This window comes from Tripterygium wilfordii, chromosome 21, assembly GCF_013401445.1.
Source record: "Tripterygium wilfordii isolate XIE 37 chromosome 21, ASM1340144v1, whole genome shotgun sequence".
NCBI classification, from domain to species: Eukaryota; Viridiplantae; Streptophyta; class Magnoliopsida; order Celastrales; family Celastraceae; genus Tripterygium; species Tripterygium wilfordii.
Window position 1 is genome coordinate 6,493,852 of NC_052252.1, and position 16,148 is coordinate 6,509,999.

General features: G+C 37.0%; 2 protein-coding genes and 5 long non-coding RNA genes across 9 annotated transcripts; 4 read left to right on the forward strand and 3 right to left on the reverse strand.

Annotated features, from left to right (window-relative positions):
- The first annotated feature begins 2,507 nt into the window (after nucleotides 1-2,507).
- Nucleotides 2,508-3,164, forward strand: LOC119989083. The gene is made up of 2 exons (XR_005465729.1): nucleotides 2,508-2,644; nucleotides 2,761-3,164. It is a non-coding gene; the product is annotated as an uncharacterized LOC119989083 (long non-coding RNA).
- Nucleotides 3,165-3,378: 214 nt separating this feature from the next.
- On the reverse strand, nucleotides 3,379-4,118 carry LOC119989081. The gene is made up of 2 exons (XR_005465726.1): nucleotides 3,961-4,118; nucleotides 3,379-3,862 (listed from the first exon to the last, which is right to left on the reverse strand). It is a non-coding gene; the product is annotated as an uncharacterized LOC119989081 (long non-coding RNA).
- Nucleotides 4,119-5,254: 1,136 nt separating this feature from the next.
- Nucleotides 5,255-6,148, forward strand: LOC119989073 (cysteine-rich repeat secretory protein 38-like). Its single transcript, XM_038834379.1, has one exon. The coding sequence runs from the start codon at nucleotides 5,292-5,294 to the stop codon at nucleotides 6,027-6,029; it is 738 nt and encodes a 245-aa protein (XP_038690307.1). The 5' UTR covers nucleotides 5,255-5,291; the 3' UTR covers nucleotides 6,030-6,148.
- Nucleotides 6,149-8,414: 2,266 nt separating this feature from the next.
- On the forward strand, nucleotides 8,415-12,312 carry LOC119989061 (putative receptor-like protein kinase At4g00960). Its single transcript, XM_038834362.1, has 7 exons — nucleotides 8,415-9,619; nucleotides 9,708-9,833; nucleotides 9,918-10,036; nucleotides 10,132-10,342; nucleotides 10,455-10,692; nucleotides 11,190-11,340; nucleotides 11,439-12,312. Exons 1-7 carry the CDS (start codon nucleotides 8,836-8,838, stop codon nucleotides 11,784-11,786), a joined length of 1,977 nt encoding a protein of 658 aa, XP_038690290.1. The 5' UTR covers nucleotides 8,415-8,835; the 3' UTR covers nucleotides 11,787-12,312.
- On the reverse strand, nucleotides 9,356-13,815 carry LOC119989084. Of its 2 annotated transcripts, none has more exons than XR_005465731.1 (4): nucleotides 13,580-13,815; nucleotides 12,550-12,647; nucleotides 9,874-10,025; nucleotides 9,356-9,497 (listed from the first exon to the last, which is right to left on the reverse strand). It is a non-coding gene; the product is annotated as an uncharacterized LOC119989084 (long non-coding RNA). The 2 variants fall into 2 exon arrangements; XR_005465730.1 differs by having other exon boundaries at nucleotides 13,217-13,815.
- On the forward strand, nucleotides 12,660-13,542 carry LOC119989086. The gene is made up of 2 exons (XR_005465733.1): nucleotides 12,660-13,028; nucleotides 13,140-13,542. It is a non-coding gene; the product is annotated as an uncharacterized LOC119989086 (long non-coding RNA).
- A 220-nt stretch (nucleotides 13,816-14,035) lies between the features above and the next one.
- Nucleotides 14,036-15,441, reverse strand: LOC119989082. 2 transcript variants are annotated; one of them, XR_005465728.1, is made up of 3 exons: nucleotides 14,859-15,441; nucleotides 14,601-14,686; nucleotides 14,036-14,253 (listed from the first exon to the last, which is right to left on the reverse strand). It is a non-coding gene; the product is annotated as an uncharacterized LOC119989082 (long non-coding RNA). The 2 variants fall into 2 exon arrangements; XR_005465727.1 differs by having other exon boundaries at nucleotides 14,850-15,434.
- Nucleotides 15,442-16,148: the final 707 nt, after the last annotated feature.

Sequence of the window (16,148 nt, forward strand, 5' to 3'; positions counted from 1 at the left end):
TCAACATAATATGCGCTAAGTATCTCTAGGCTCGCATCCCACAACTTTTATTTATTTTAGAATAGAATTTCGCCTCTCGTTAGAATCCATGATTTCTTGGTGATCGGAGAATAAGTACCCAATAAGTACGAGAAAAAAGTCACCAAAATCAAATATATATTTTAAATTTCTCTTTAGGCCAACACCCTGACAAAGTTCATGCAATTGGACTATGCAGAGAAGATGTTAAGCCTGCAATCTATCGTAGATGCTTACTTCGTTAGAATCTCGACTTAAACAGCGGTCAACCAAAACTTTTGGAGGCCTGTCCGGCCACTGTATGCCACCCCTCTGCAAACTAACACTACCGTTGGAATTGTCTTGACGAGCTCTACAAGTTAAAACAATGGATTTTAGCTATTTCACTTATTTAAATCAGTGAATTACATTATTTCATTAATTTAAATCGATGGATATTGTTATTCCATTGATTTAAATCAGTAGATTTAAATATTCCTTCCACTGATTTAGATCTGTGGAATAAAGATATTCTTAATTGGGGGGTTTCACGGAAGTCAATGAAATCACCTTTTGTTCTGAGATTAATTCTTAAACTTAACATTTCTTAGATTGATTCTTAAACTTAAAATAATAGATTTTAGCTATTCAATTAATTTAAATCACTGGATTTTGTTATTCCACTATACAACTCTTGATCAAGGGGCTACCAGAGCTCCTATATTTGCCCGCACACCAAGTCTAAGAGTTCGAAAATGGTGACTCTAGTAGTACACCAATTCCAAATTAGTTAGGATATTTAATCCTATTTCCTATTGGACTTTAAATTAATTTTTTACTTAGAATCAATTATCTCTTTACAAAGAAATGTGGACATATTTTGAGTCCTACTGTGACTCAAAGACCAACAATAATCAACGATGATAATAACTGTGGTGACTTTTGTCTTATCCTCCCACCCACGAAATTGTGCGCTAAGTAATCATGGGTTTGCCCCTTATAATTTTTATTTATTTCAAAATAATATCTCGCCTTTTATGTGCTGACTCTTTTTTTTTCGATCTCGTGCTCCCACTTAAGGACCTATGCGCTAAGTACCCTTAGGCCACCCTGCATAGCTTTTATTTATTTTAGCATAATATTCTGTCTCCTTCATTAGAATCTATGACCTCTTAGTGATGGGAGAATGAGTACCCAATAAGGATGAGAAAAAAGTCATCAAAATCAAATATAGATTTTCAATTTCTCTTTACGCCAGCACCCTGACAAAGTTCACGCAATTGGACTCTGCAGAGATGTTAAGCCTGCAATCTGTCGTAGATGCTTACGTAAATCCACCCAAGAATAAAATGAATAAAGACAATATTAATGGTTACAGTGGACAAAATTTTGGGTGAAGTCCATAACCAAAGCTTATTATTGAAGGATGTTGCTATCAAGTCATCTACATCTGACAATTATAAAGTAGAGCATGGTATATTGGCGAAGACTCGTGGTACATTGACCAAGACTTTGCAAAAGCGATTAAAAATACAATCGCGTGATTTATAAGTTTGAGTTCAACTCCTCTTAATTGTGGAAGAAAATTTTAAGGACAAGACTGTGCGGTCATTGAGACTCAAAACGGACAATATATGTACAAATTATTTGCGTTGTATTTTCTTACATGCTATCATATAAAAGACTCGATCCTAAAAAGACCTCCACACCCGATTGGGTTACCTATTGTTGGGCCTTTCGAATATTTTTATGAATATACCATTTACAAAGTGAGTGGTATCACATGCACCATAACTCTTATAGTGGAGGACTTAAACTTGGACCAAGAAACTCAACACACATTCCATTAGCGTAAATTGGACTAGTCTAGTAATAATAACTATTAGAAAAAAGAAAGTGGATTAGATCGATCCATGATTTTATGCAAAGAAATTAGTGAATATGGTGGTATACCACGATTATATGACCATTCTTAGATCTTGATTGCTAATGAATGTATTGTTCGTTTATATGACTTCCGAAGTCTGACTTTTTTGCTGAACATTAACTTACATTTTGGACCAAAACAAGGTCGTTGAGAATGGTTAGTGATATTCCAATCTGAATCTGTGGAGTTCTTTCGGCTCAAAGTTGGTGCTGCAGTTGTTGTCTGAAGCTTCTGTCCGGACACCTGGAGAAACAGTCCGGACAGAAGGAAGGACCTAATATTTTTTAAGTTGTAAAATAAGAATTCTAGTAGGTTTTGAGTTAGAATCTAAAACGAATTTGAGTTTTTTTCTCTTGTGTTTTAGGATAGTTCATAAGAGTTAAGGTTTGTGTAATTTTCTGATAGTCTTAGAGAGAGGAGAAATTATTCAGTGGTCCGGACACACCACGTGACTGGCTGATGTGGTGTGCCTGGACCAATTAAAACTCTACATATCAACATTCAATGGCAGCTCATTAGGAGAGTTATAAAATTAACGGAGCTCAACCTCCGTTAAATTCGAAAATAAAAAATCCTAATTTTTCTCCTAAAAACAAAACCCTCGCCTCCTTCTTTTTGAGAACCTGCGCATTTGTTTTCCGGACTCCCCATTCTCTCACTCTCTCTCTTTCTTCACGATCTAGCACCATTTTTTCTAGGTCGAACTCATCTGACTGCAAAGTGAGTCTAATGTCCCTTAATTTCTCAAATCTTATTTCTTCGATTGTGTATATTGCTTAGATTAAGTGATATTGCATATAAATGTAACTTATTTTTTGACTTAATTTTGCTTGCAGATTTGATGAAATGTGTGACCAGAATCCATTTGATGCAAACAACAAGAATGATGAAGTTGAACGTGTTGGAATGAAGTTGAATTTCGTGTTGGAATGATTTTTTGTGCAGCATGCTCCTTCTGGTGGAATGTAGATGATTAGTGGAGAAAATATATCATTTACAAGTTTATTAAGTCAAGTTTTCTGCAGCAATCCATTTTGGATCTCACCCTCATCAACAATGTGATAACAGAATACAGGGGTTGAGGTGGTATATTTGCTCTGAATGTGTTGATGTATTTGATGAGATATAGAGATACATTTTCCTATAAAATTATGGTGTATTTGAGGGATTACAGAATGCCCCTTTTCTTCTGCATGTAATTGCATCTGATTATACCTTATATGGAGACACTTTATTTCCAGGATTGGGTAATGGTGTTTGATTGTGTATGGTTTTGGTTTCATTTGACACAAACTTATCAAGTAAATTTCGATGATGTTTCTTCTGGCTATCTCTACCATTTTTAGTGGAGATCATCGATTAATAAGAGTGATAAAATGTCCCTGTGATTACTTGTATTTTCTTGGAAGTTGAAGAGAAGATCAAAGCTATCAGCAAGTGCTACGAAAATGTATTTGAAGTAGTCTTTGTTAAGCGAAAGTCACATGGTTTTTTATCTAATAAGTAATGATCACGAACAACAAGACTAACACCAGTTGATAGAGAGAAACAATAAGGCTTTCTCACAAGCAAATTATCAAACACCTAGTGTGTCTCTTGAAACCAACAAAACTAACACCAGTTGATCTAAAATTAAACGCAAGACACATGAGTTAAGCAATTGCGGCAAAGTGGAGGGCTATGGTGATGTCGACGGCCTTGACAGATTCAATAATTGTCTTTCGTTTCTCCAGCAACTCTCCGATCTCCAAGCAACGCTAACAAAGGTTCTGAAAGAAATGAAACTAGAGTATTGTCGGAGGATTTTCTCTCTTTTCTACACAAGTATTTATGTGAATTGTGCTTGTGCTTGCAATCTCTTGAAATTCTCGATCTGGGTAGGAGTCCTTCGTGTACCTGTAGATTCGTCTCACACCAAACCACTCTCAAGTGTTTTATCTGAAAGATAAATCAAAACCCATACCCAGATCAACATACAAGTAGACAAAATCAAACAGATAAACACAAAGGGTAGAAGGAGAAGATTAGAAGTATACCTCTTCTTGCCCGCCACCATTGTTACAGCTCTCGCTAGGTCTCTCACTCTCTCTAAAGAAGAAAATAGCGACTAATGAAAGAGGACTAGATAATGAGAGTGTCAATAAGGATAAAATTAAGTAATTATTTGAGTTTGGCGGCCAATTGAAAATTTTTGAACTTGCAATTATAACCGCTCTCTTTTGTTTTCAATTTTCGAGTTTGACGGAGGTTGAGCTCCGTTAGTTTTGTAACTCTCCCAATGAGTTGTCATTGGCTGCTGATATGTAGAGTTTTAATTGGTCCGGGCACACCACATCAGCCAGCCACGTGGTGTGTCCGGACCACTGAATAATTTCTCGAGAGGAGAGAGAGTTATTCGAGGTGTGAAAGTTCAAAAAAAGGGATTTGTGAGTTAGTTCTTGAGTTTACATTACAAGAAAACATGAGTTTAGTGAACGGAAAATCACAAAAGAAAAAGAAAAAGAAAAAACGTCTGTTTGCGACGGAAACTAAATTTTTCGTGCGAATTACCGCATTAATTAGCAACGGAGTAACGATGGAAACTAAATTCCGTCTCTATATTCATATTCCATTGCTAAAATAAAAAACTTTTTTTCCCCTTAAATTAGCGACAAAAACTATATTTCGTCGCTAAGTTTCCTTACATGACAACTGATGCGGAAATTATTAGGGCATAATTTTATCTGACATGGTTAGCGACAAGAAAACATATTTCATCGCTAAATAGTTTCACATGCTGACAAGGATAAAAAAAAGTTCATTCCTCCAACAACCCACAAGAGAAAATTTGTTTTTTCTTACACAATTAGCAAAAGAATTTAAATTCCATCGCTAAATTTGTTTATACCGACAATATTTCTTCTTACGTCCATTCTAGTTTGCTCCCTTCTATCTCTTTTATCATTCTCTCCTTTCTCTACTTCATTTACCTTGCTACCCCTTTCTCCTTCTTCCATTCACCTTTGATTCGCTATGTATTATGGAAGTGCCTAAGCATCATATGTGGATATACAACAGAGTTGGACCTAGTCAGGACAAAATTATTGAAGAGTTCTTAAGTGGGGTGGAGGAGTTCATTGCTTATGCATATGAAAAAAGGCCACAATTTCAAAATACATAAATAATAAGGTGTTCGTGTGTTAGGTTTAAATGCACAAAATTTCGGGGATTGAATGATATAATAATGTATTTATACAAAAAAGGCTTTCACGTTGCTTTCATTACGTGCATCAAGTAAGGTTTCGACTTTAACATGGACCCCAACATGCCTGTATAAATACCAAGATACACATTCTTGTGGATCATTGAAGTAAAGGGAGAGTTAGTGATGTCAATGGCTACTTCAAGAATGATATTTCTCTCTTGCGCCATTTTCATACTACTCTTTGCTCCCACTACCACTGCCAAGCCAAATTACCAATACTGTGCTGTTACTGGTAATTATACCAAAAAAAGCACTTACGAATCGAACCTCAATCGAGTCCTCTCCTCCATCAACTCTGACACCAAAATCACATATGGATTTTACAATTTCTCTTTAGGCGAACACCCTGACGAAGTTCACGCAGTTGGACTCTGTAGAGGAGATCTTAAGCCCGATATCTGTCGTAGTTGCATACGTAACTCCATCACAGAAATCACAAACCTGTGTCCAACCCAGAAGGAGGCCATTGTATGGTATGACAATTGTCTGTTTAGGTACTCCGACCGTCACATCTTTGGCAGTTTGGAAACTGGACCTTACTTTTGGATGTATAACTTGAATAATGTCTCAAACCCTAGAGAGTTCAATCAGGCAGTGGCCGCCATATTGGGTAAGCTCACGAATCAAGCTGCATCTGGTGATTCTCGTCTTAAGTTTGCAACAGCTAGTACAACCACAGCAAGCTCACAGACTATATTTGCACTTGTTCAGTGCACTCCTGATTTGTCCACGAAAGCTTGTCGCGAGTGCTTGACTAATACCACAAGATTGCTCCCAAAATGTTGTGATGGGAGGCAAGGTGGGAGAGTTATGGCTCCAAGCTGTAACTTCTGGTATGAGAAGGACAAATTCTATAACTAAATTGCAGCAGATATAAATACTTGAATGTCCATATGAGCATTCAACTGTACTAGCATGTACCTTAAATAAAACAGTTGAATCTAATAAAGGTCGCAACAATTCCATGAAAAGTTTTACTAGTGTTTTGAGTCATTCATGATCTAAGAAAGTTTTCTAATTTTAACATTAGAAAGTTCGAACATACTGCAATCCAATTATAGTGGTCTTGAAGCAAATTGTGTTTCAATCAATAGTACTTGGTTTTGCTGTAGCAGTAGTCTTAGTAAGTTACCAAGTACTACGAGCTCTAGATGTGAAAATTAACAGTGGTGCTGCTACAATCATCAATGATGATAATAACAATACTAAGAAGCAACCAACACATAAATGTTCTTCTGAGAACTCCCTCTTTAAATTCAATGTGGCCCGGTAATAGAGTTGCAGATGTGCAATTTGATTTGGGGCTCCTCAATTCCCTAGAGTCTACAATTCATATCCAATGGTGAAGAGAAAGTCATACAAATTTTAAAAATGAAAAAGCAAAAATGTGGTGTGCTGTGACACATCTCTCAAGCCATTGGGTTTTAATTGTTGACTCTACAATTTTAAACTAATTATAGAGCCCCCCAATCCTTCTTTAGAGGTTACAAGTTGAATTTCTGGAACTAACCTCTTCACATATTACGTGGGGATAAAGTCATATTATGTGGAGATAGGGCACTGCTTGGATTGGTGTTTTAGAGAGTTCAAAGTGAATAGGGTTGAGGAGTGAGGATTAACTTCACCGTGCTTGAATTGGAGAAGAGAGAGTCAAGTGCGGTGAAGAAGGGGGGAAATTCCCCCTTACTTAACTTTCCAACTCAATATTTTGTAACCCCTCAATTTAATCATCCATAAAAATTTTACACTCATTTCAACTTTTGTAACTCTCAAATCTTTAACTCTCACTAACTCTACATTCTATCCAAATAAGGGTGAGTATAGGTAGTCTCCCCTCCCATAACTCCTACTCACCTAACTCTATTTCCCTTAACTCTACTTAACTCTTCATTTTTCAATCCAAACAAAGCCAAATAGTGCGTACATCTTGTGTGTTGTTTACATAATGAGTGAAGTTTCAAGTTCAACAGCCCTTTTAAGGATGAATAAAACTCGTTAGGGACTCTTTCAGTTATCTATCATTATAGACAATACGCCCATATCATCTATGGAATTCGAACCTAAACTCTATTTACCATTTATTATTTGGTCGACTTCAATTTCATTTGAGGTTTGGTATAAATACTGCTTAAGCATGACAACCATGAGAAGTTATGTCGTACTACTATAAGAAATTGGATATAACCAGAGCAGGGCGGAACCAGGATTGGATTTTAAGGGATCAGAACTTTGTGTGGGGTTCGGGGTTGGGATTTTTTTTTTCTTCTATATATATCACTTGTTAACTTATTTTATTATATATACATATATATAACTATGACTTTTCAATCTTATCAAATATAACTAACTCGTGGTGATTAATATTTTATTGGGTTAAGGGATACGTATCATCATCATTAATTACGTCAGTAATCTATTCTCTTAGGCTCAGATTATATAATTAATATTTTATTAGGCTGATGTGGGACATTTATTGTGCACAATAAGCTAATATATTAAGGGTTTATTTTAAGATATTAATATATTAAGGGTTTACTTTGAGAAAATATTTTAAAGGGGCGGCCGCCCACTCTTAGGTGGGCATCAGCCTGGGCATCTATATCTGATAAGTAGACAGTGGAGTATACCATGGTATATTGACGAAGACTTTTCAAAAGCTGTTAGAAATACAACAGTGCGTTTTATAGTGCCCCTTTCAAAACAAGACCACGTGGGCTTTGAGGCCCAAAGCAGATGATATTTCTACAAAGTTGTTTGGATTGAATTTTGGAAAACTTTAATCACACCCCACTTTTTACTTAAGACATCCCGTCAACTGAGTTTTATAAGGGATGGTCAACTCAAATTGAGGTATCTTTAGTAAAAGATGGATTGAATTTTCTGACAAAGTTGTTTGGATTGAATTTTCTGACATGGTATCGTAGTATAAACTTGATCCTAAAAGCACTCATTTGAGTCAGCTGTTGTTGGGTTTTCGGATGTAAATCTTCCGCGGGGATGACCACTAATATTTAATATTGGTGGAGGACTTAAAACTTGGACCACCAAACTCCACACACATTCCATTGGCAGAAATTGGACCAAGTCTAATCATAAATATTAGAATTTAGAAGAAAAAATGTGGAAAAATACATGATTTTATTCAAAGACGACAATGACGTGGCCCCCCCACCCAATGGTGACTACGTCAATTTGAGCGGCTTTCTACCCAATAATTTAGGGTAGACAAGATGGGAAAGTCAGCTCCAATAAGCTGTAACTTTTGGTGCGAGAAAGACCAACTCTATGACTTAATGGCAGCAGATATCAGTATTTGAATGTCCCTGTGAACATTCAACTGTACTAGCAGATGCCTGAAGCAACACAGTTTAATCTAATGAAGCTGGCAACAATTCAACGAAAAGTTTTACTAGTGCTTTGAGTCAAGATCTAAGAAAATCCTCCATAAAATTTCTGTAGCTCTAGCTTATTGAACTATTTTCCAGATAGAAACTGGTTTGTTTTGTTCAAAATACGTCAGCAGATGAACAATTATCAATGACTAAATCCCAAAGGACATCCTGAGTCTTAAACTCCCACTTTCCTAGTCTTCAATTATCATTTAACCATGAAAATTTCTGAATATAATTAAGCTTACAAGTTCAACAAAGTTAGTAGCAGATACTACATGGGTTCTTCAGGATCAATGTTTTTCCTTGCTTGCTTTGTTTTCATTCTAAATATTGTTGATCCTACAGTTGCTCAGACAGAAATTATGCTGTACAAGGATTGCCTAAACAAGGGGAACTACACCCCAAACGGCACCTATCAGAGCAACCTCAATCGCCTCCTCACCTCTATCTACACCAACAATGAAATAGACTATGGCTTCTACAACTTTTCATACGGAGAAAACGCTGATAAGGTTTATTCTATTGCACTTTGTAGACCAGATATAACTCCAGATGTCTGTCGCGAATGCATAAGAAATGCTAGTGAAGCCCTTACAACAATCTGTCCCAAATTCATGGAGGCAGTCGGAGGTTATGATTTATGTATATTACGATATGCCAATCGCAACATATTTAACCTCATGGAAGGAGGACCTTACTTTTGGGTCTATAGTCTATTTAATGTCTCAGATGTAGCTGGGTTCAACAGGTCAGTGTTTACCTTGTTGGATAGGCTTGGGGATCAAGCTGCAACAGGAAATTCTCAAAGAAAGTATGCCGTGGGAGAATTAGCAGGGCCTAACCTTCAACCAATATATGCTCTTGTGCAATGTACTCCTGATTTATCACAGGAAGAATGCAAATATTGTTTATATAATGCTTCTGCACTAATTCCAACCTGTTGTACAGAAAGACAAGGAGGAAGAGTGATTTTTCCAAGTTGTAATTTTAGATATGAAACGAATCGTTTCTATAATGCCATTGTTGATGCAGCTTTACCACCTTCTTCTACTTCCAAAGGTAACTAGCTATATCTATTTATAGTGGCAGATAAATAACTATGCATTTCTCCAATTGATTTAATCAAATTAAATTATTGTTTTTGCAGGGAAGGAAAGCCATGCATCTAAGACTGTCATCATTATCGTCATTCCAATTATGGTTATTGTGGTATCGGTTATTGTCATGATCTTCATCTACTTAAGAGTACAGAAAACAAAAACAGAATTCACAAGTAAGTTGAATCTGTTTTAAACAAAATAATTTGAAGATACCTTTTCCTTTATGTTGTCTTTGAATTATTATTTTGCTGAAGCAGCTGATGAAATCGAAATTGTGGAATCCTTGCAATACGACTTTAGCTTCATTAGAGCTGCAACAGAGAACTTCTCTCAAGCTAATAAGCTTGGACAAGGTGGTTTTGGACCTGTATACAAGGCAAGTGAAAAATTTGATCATCAATCACAATAAGTAAGATTAATCCAAAGTGAAGTTAAATCATGCAGCCCTTTTTTATGATGATTTTCTTCCAGGGTACATTTCCAAACAAACAAGAAGTAGCCGTTAAGAGATTGTCAAAGGAATCTTCACAAGGAGAAGTAGAATTTAAGAATGAGGTCCTGTTATTAGCCAAGCTTCAGCATAGGAATTTGGTTAGGCTCGTGGGTTTCTGCTATGAACGCAAAGAGAGGCTTCTCATTTATGAGTTTGTGCCTAACTCAAGCCTCAACAACTTCTTATCTGGTATGCTTAAGCTTACTCTTCAATTATATGATGTAGTGATGCTTGTGTAATTTGGGATGTTCTCAAAAACCAACAAACATATTGTATTTCATAGAGAAATCTCACTTTGCAGATCACACCAAGCGTGCACAATTGGATTGGGAAAGTCGATACAATATTATATATGGCATAGTTCGAGGACTGATTTACCTGCATGAAGAATCTCAACATCGAATAATTCATCGCGATCTCAAGACTAGCAACATTCTGTTGGATGCATCAATGAATGCAAAAATTTCAGATTTTGGCACGGCGAGGTTGTTTGCCATTGATCAAACACAAGATGACACAAGCAGAATCGTCGGTACATAGTAAGTATAAGAATCGTGATATTGATTGTGCATTATCTATCAATTGAAATTTATATTTATGATTATTGTTATTGACACCAATTCTTAACAAGTAATTTGAAGATCTGCCAATGCTTAAAAGGGATGATCTAGAGAGAACAGAAACATGAAAGCTTGAGATGAAGTTGGGTAATTAGCCATTAGGATTCGGGGGGTTGATTGTGTTTGGGAATTAGGCCTCGGAGAGGGTCAGATTTTCTTTTCGTGGGTATGGAAAGACTAAACCCTATCAATTATGATTAAAGGGGAACTCTAGCAAAGCCGCTGCAGTGTGATCAAGGAAGAATCCTCAGTTCTTGTTTATTTAGTCAGATTTCAATGTCTTCTTTCCCATTTCAATTTTTAGTAAAAGTGAAATTCCCGTAAACCATTGTCTTGCATTACAAATCTTTCTACAAAAATTACATCAGCATCAATTCCTGGAGCTAAAGACCATCCACTCCAATGGTTATATGCAGTGGATATATGGCTCCAGAGTATGTTGCAAACGGGCACTTCTCAGCAAAATCAGATGTATATAGCTTTGGTGTGATAGTATTGGAAGTTGTGAGTGGCCAAAAGAACAGGTCGTTCCGCATCGGGGAGGAAGTTGTGGACCTTAAAACTTATGTAAGTATGAATCTATTCTACATCCTCTTGTTATTGGACTAACTCGGTTAAGCAAATGCACTGACATTAGATGTGCATTTGGTCTTATTGTATTGCAGGCATGGCAAAGCTGGAATCAGGGGACAGCTTTGAATCTGATTGATCCTATATTAGCTGGTGGACCAACAAGTGAAATGATGCAATGCATCCACATAGGACTACTATGTATTCAAGAAGATGAAGCTCGCAGACCAACCATGGCTTCCGTTGGTGTCATGCTTAGCAGCTACTCTATTAGTCTCCCACATCCTTCTAAACCTGCATTCTTTATGGGAAGTACACTAAACCGATGGACATCTTTGTCATTGGAGCATAATTCAGAGTCAATTGAATCGGATAAAACAAACACCAAGATTGGTCACTTATCAAGAAACGAGGCCTCAATCACTGAGCTAGATCCCCGATAGCATCTAAGCATTGAAATTGAATGAATTAGTAAAGCATGTAAAAACAAACACCAAGATTGGTCACTTATCAAGAAACGAGGCCTCAATCACTGAGCTAGATCCCCGATAGCATCTAAGCATTGAAATTGAATGAATTAGTAAAGCATGTAATTTATGCTATAATTTTGTACTCGTCAGGTTGAAAATTTTTCTACAGTGTTTTGCTAATAAAAATCTTGGGGTAAGTATCACTGTATCAGAAAGCCCCTCTACTTTACAAAAGGGCTCAACTGAGCCCTTTTATTTTTTTCCTACTCAACTTAACCCCTGTATTTTTGAGAATGGGCCACGTTAGCCCCTGATACTAACTGACTTTAATTTCTGTTAACTAATGAGTTGAAATATTTGTTATTAATTTGTAATTTGCTGACTCATTAGCCACGTGTCTATGTCCATAGAAATGTTGACACGTGTCCAAATGTAAAAAGCCAACAGAGAATATCTATCTTATGTTTGAATGTTTTGAAAGTTATTATTTTTGGGTCAATGTAGCCCTTGTACTTTATAACTATGCATTTCTCCAATTGATTTAATCAAATTAAATTCTTGTTTTTGTAGGGAAGGAAAGTAATGCATCTAATACTGTCATTATTATTGTCATTGCAGTTGTAGTTTTTTTGGTATTGGTTATTGTCGTGATCTTCTTCTACTTAAGAGTACAAAAACCAAAAACAGAAATCATAAGCTGGTTGAATCTATTTTAAACAAAATAGTTTGAAGATACCTTTTTCTTTGTGTTGTCTTTGACTAGTTCTGTTGTTGAAGCAGCTGATGAAATCAAAACTATGGAATCCTTGCAATTCGACTTTAGCGTCATTAGAGCTGCAACAGATAAATTCTCTGAAGCTATAAGCTTGGAGAAGGTGGTTTTGGACATGTATACAAGGCAAGTAAAAAAAATTTATCATCAATCACAATAAGTCAGATTAATCCAAAACGAAGGTAAATCAAGCGTCCCTATTTTTATTATGATTTTCTTCCAGGGTACATTTCCAAACAGACAAGAAGTAGCTGCCAAGAGATTGTCAAAGATTCACAAGGAGAAGTAGAATTTAAGAATGAGGTCCTGTTATTAGCCAAGCTTCAGAATAGGAATTGGTTAGGCTCATGGAGTCATGGGATTTCGGCTCTCTGCTGAACGCGAGGAAAGGCTTCTCATTTATGAGTTTGTACCTAACTCAAACCTCAGCAACTTCTTATCTGGTATGCATAAACTTCCTCTTCAATTATAGGATGTAGTGATGATTATGTAATTTGAGATGCTATCAAAACCAATAAACATATTGTAGTTCATAGAGAAATCCCACTTTGCAGATCACACTAAGCGTGCCCAATTGGATTGGGGAAGTTGATACAATATTATACATGGCATAGTTCGAGTACTGATTTACCTGCACGAAGAATCTCAACATCGGATAATTCATTGCGATATCAAGACTGGTAACGTTCTGTTAGATGCAGCACTGAATGCAAAAATTTCAGATTTTGGCAAGGCAAGGTTGTTTGCTATGGATCAAACACAAGATGAAACGAGTAGAATCGTCAGCACATAGTAACTGGTAAGTATAAGAATCAAACTTTTTGTCATGCATTATTTATTAATTCAGATAACAGCGAAATTGATATTAATTCAGATAACAGCGAAATTGATGATTATTGTTACTAACACCAACGCTTAACAAGTAATCTAAAGATCTTTTTTAATGTTTGATAAAAACTGTAGTCGGAAGCTCTACGATGACTATCTTACTTACTAGGTTCCCATGACTCTGCTTGTATCGTGTTGGGTTTGATCCATTGCGAACAAACTTGCCATTCCAAAATCTGAAAATTTTGGATTTATTTCTGAATCAACATAATGTTGCTTGGTTTGAGATCACCATGAATAATTCGAAGTTAAGAATCTTCATGAAGGTAAAGAAGTCCCTGAGCAATGCCCCAGGTGATTTTGTATCGCATTTCCCAATCCAGTATAGCACGCTCCATTGGATCTAGAAGTTCACAAGATTGTTACAGTTTGTGGATATCAATCATCAATGTGGGAGGGGTTACAAGACAACATGTTTCATGTTTTGCTTATTGTCTAGGTCTTAGTTGCTATTTTGGGATAGAAGAAAATTTGTGGCCTACCAAAACATGCATCCCCTTCCCAAAATCTGACCAGGAAAACAGAACTCGAAATCAAAGCAGATAGATGTAAGAGTATGTATCAAATATAAAATGATCGAGGTTTGCGTTCAGCACAAACTCGTAGATAAGAAGTCTTTCATTTCCTCCAAGCAGAAGGCTAGAAGCCAAGAGGCCTGGCCAGATTCCTGCGTTGAAGCTTAGTCATTAACAACACCTCATTCTTAAATTATCCTTCCCTTCGACTCGAATGTCTGGAAAGCCTCTTCACTGCTATTTGTTGTCCATCTGAAAGTGTGCCCTGGAAAATTCATGAAACTTAAAACTGCATCTTTTATCCACAAGGAGCTAGACATTTTTTATCTTAGGGTTTTAACATGGAATTTTGATATAACATCCTTCCCAGGCGTCCACAGACAAGTAACTTTTAAATAGCACCAAATCCCCCTTGTCCAAGCTTATTTGCATCAGCAAAGTTATTTGTTGCAGCTCTAATCATCCCAAATTCTAAATGCAAGGATTTTGTGCTATCAATGTCATCCACGTTTTTACAAACAGAAGGTTGAGGCATTAAAGATTTTCTATTGTTTTTTCCTTGAGATCCTTTCAAGCAGAAACATGAATCAAAGCATTTTTTTCAAAACTTACTTTCGTTCTCCAGCCCGAGCTTCGTCCTCCCCCGAGGAAAAAAAGATGCAAGCAATGGCCACACAGGCAATCACGGTACCTGTAGCCTGTAGGAACAAGAATAGCTAGTTAGCTACAATTGTTTGATGATTAATGCTACCATCGTCTGCGAAGCCCAGTAATGTGTACCAATTACCTATGTTAGAAGATGACTCTACACTACATCATATTTATTCATATAGAAGTTGCGCATTTGAGGAACAGACATACCATTTATACCTGTTATATTGGTTGACCCTGGAGGAGATGCTGCAAGGGGATTGGCAGTAGTAGAATTATAGAAGGGATTCAAGTGCCACCGGAAAATAAAATTAGGTCTTCTAACAAAACATCCTTGCTTCTTATGGCAACATCTATGAAAGTGACCCAAAATTTTCTTTCAGGCAATAGCTGCAATCACTGCGAGAGAGATATGGAGTGCACTGCACAAGTGCATATATTGTTACCCCCATTTGCAGAGACATTGGAAGCCAGAGAATAAAATAGGAGGGTTGCGGTTCTCGGCATAGGTAGCATTACTTGTGAAGTTACCTGTATCGTAACATGATGCCGTAGTTTGATCAAGACATCGGAAAGAGATGATTGCGCTGATTGACAAAGAAGAAGAAAGTATGTCCTTTCTTCATCGCCCAAAGAAGGAAGTATTTTTCAACACTAAGCACCGTCGTGGTTCCGTTCAGTAGCTGAAGCTACATTGACTGTAAATTGAACAATACCATTTGGGGTAAATTGAACAATACCAATAATTTGGACCTTAAGCCCAACAAGAACGGATGAGTAAAAGCCGATTCCTCAAGAATTTGGACCCCAAGAAAGCTTGCAAGATTATTCCGGGCTAGCCCATCTATTGTTATCGCTCTAATTTCCCTAGGTCCAAACAATCTCTACAAATGTTGCGGTGTCTATAATATAAGTGATGAGAATCTTATATCGAAATATGATGGGTTTGGAGTCTAGTTTATAAAGGGTAACAAACCTCCTATTAGGGATATCTATCTGATGGTGAAACCCAGCCCGACCCAAAGACCCGGTCTGACTCGGTGATTATCAAGCCGACCCGAACGAATTCTTACCGGACCGGGTCTGATCTTGGCCTAACAGGTCTAGGTCCCGGGTGCCTTTTTTTGGGACCCAATAACTCGGTAAGAACATTGTTTTATTTTAAAAAAATATATTTTATGTGATTAATGTGATACTTTTATGTGACTAGTGCGGGTTTGTGACAATGGACTGACCATGTTAAGGATATCAGGTCACTCGAAACCCGATAACCCGGTGACCCAGGACCCTGTAACCCGGTGATCCTTTAATAGGGTTATCGGACGGGTCACTCCATTATCCAAAAACACCGGGTCGGGCCTGACCCGATCCGATAACCCAGAACCCGAATCATATATGACCATTCTTAGATCTTGACGTCTAATGAACGTAGACGTATTGTTTGGTTTTACGACTCCTGACCATTCTTAGACCTTGATTGCTAATGAACGTGAACGTATTGTTTGGTTT

What these genes read in the sequence shown, in the direction of transcription:
- LOC119989061 (XM_038834362.1), top strand. Translation starts at nt 8,836, where the DNA reads ATGGGTTCTTCAGGATCAATGTTTTTCCTTGCTTGCTTTGTTTTCATT. An exon ending in AACAAAAACAGAATTCACAA is followed by an intron (nt 9,834 to 9,917) that starts GTAAGTTGAATC and finishes TTGCTGAAGCAG; the next exon opens with CTGATGAAATCGAAATTGTG. An exon ending in GTTTTGGACCTGTATACAAG is followed by an intron (nt 10,037 to 10,131) that starts GCAAGTGAAAAA and finishes ATTTTCTTCCAG; the next exon opens with GGTACATTTCCAAACAAACA.
- LOC119989073 (XM_038834379.1), top strand. Translation starts at nt 5,292, where the DNA reads ATGTCAATGGCTACTTCAAGAATGATATTTCTCTCTTGCGCCATTTTC.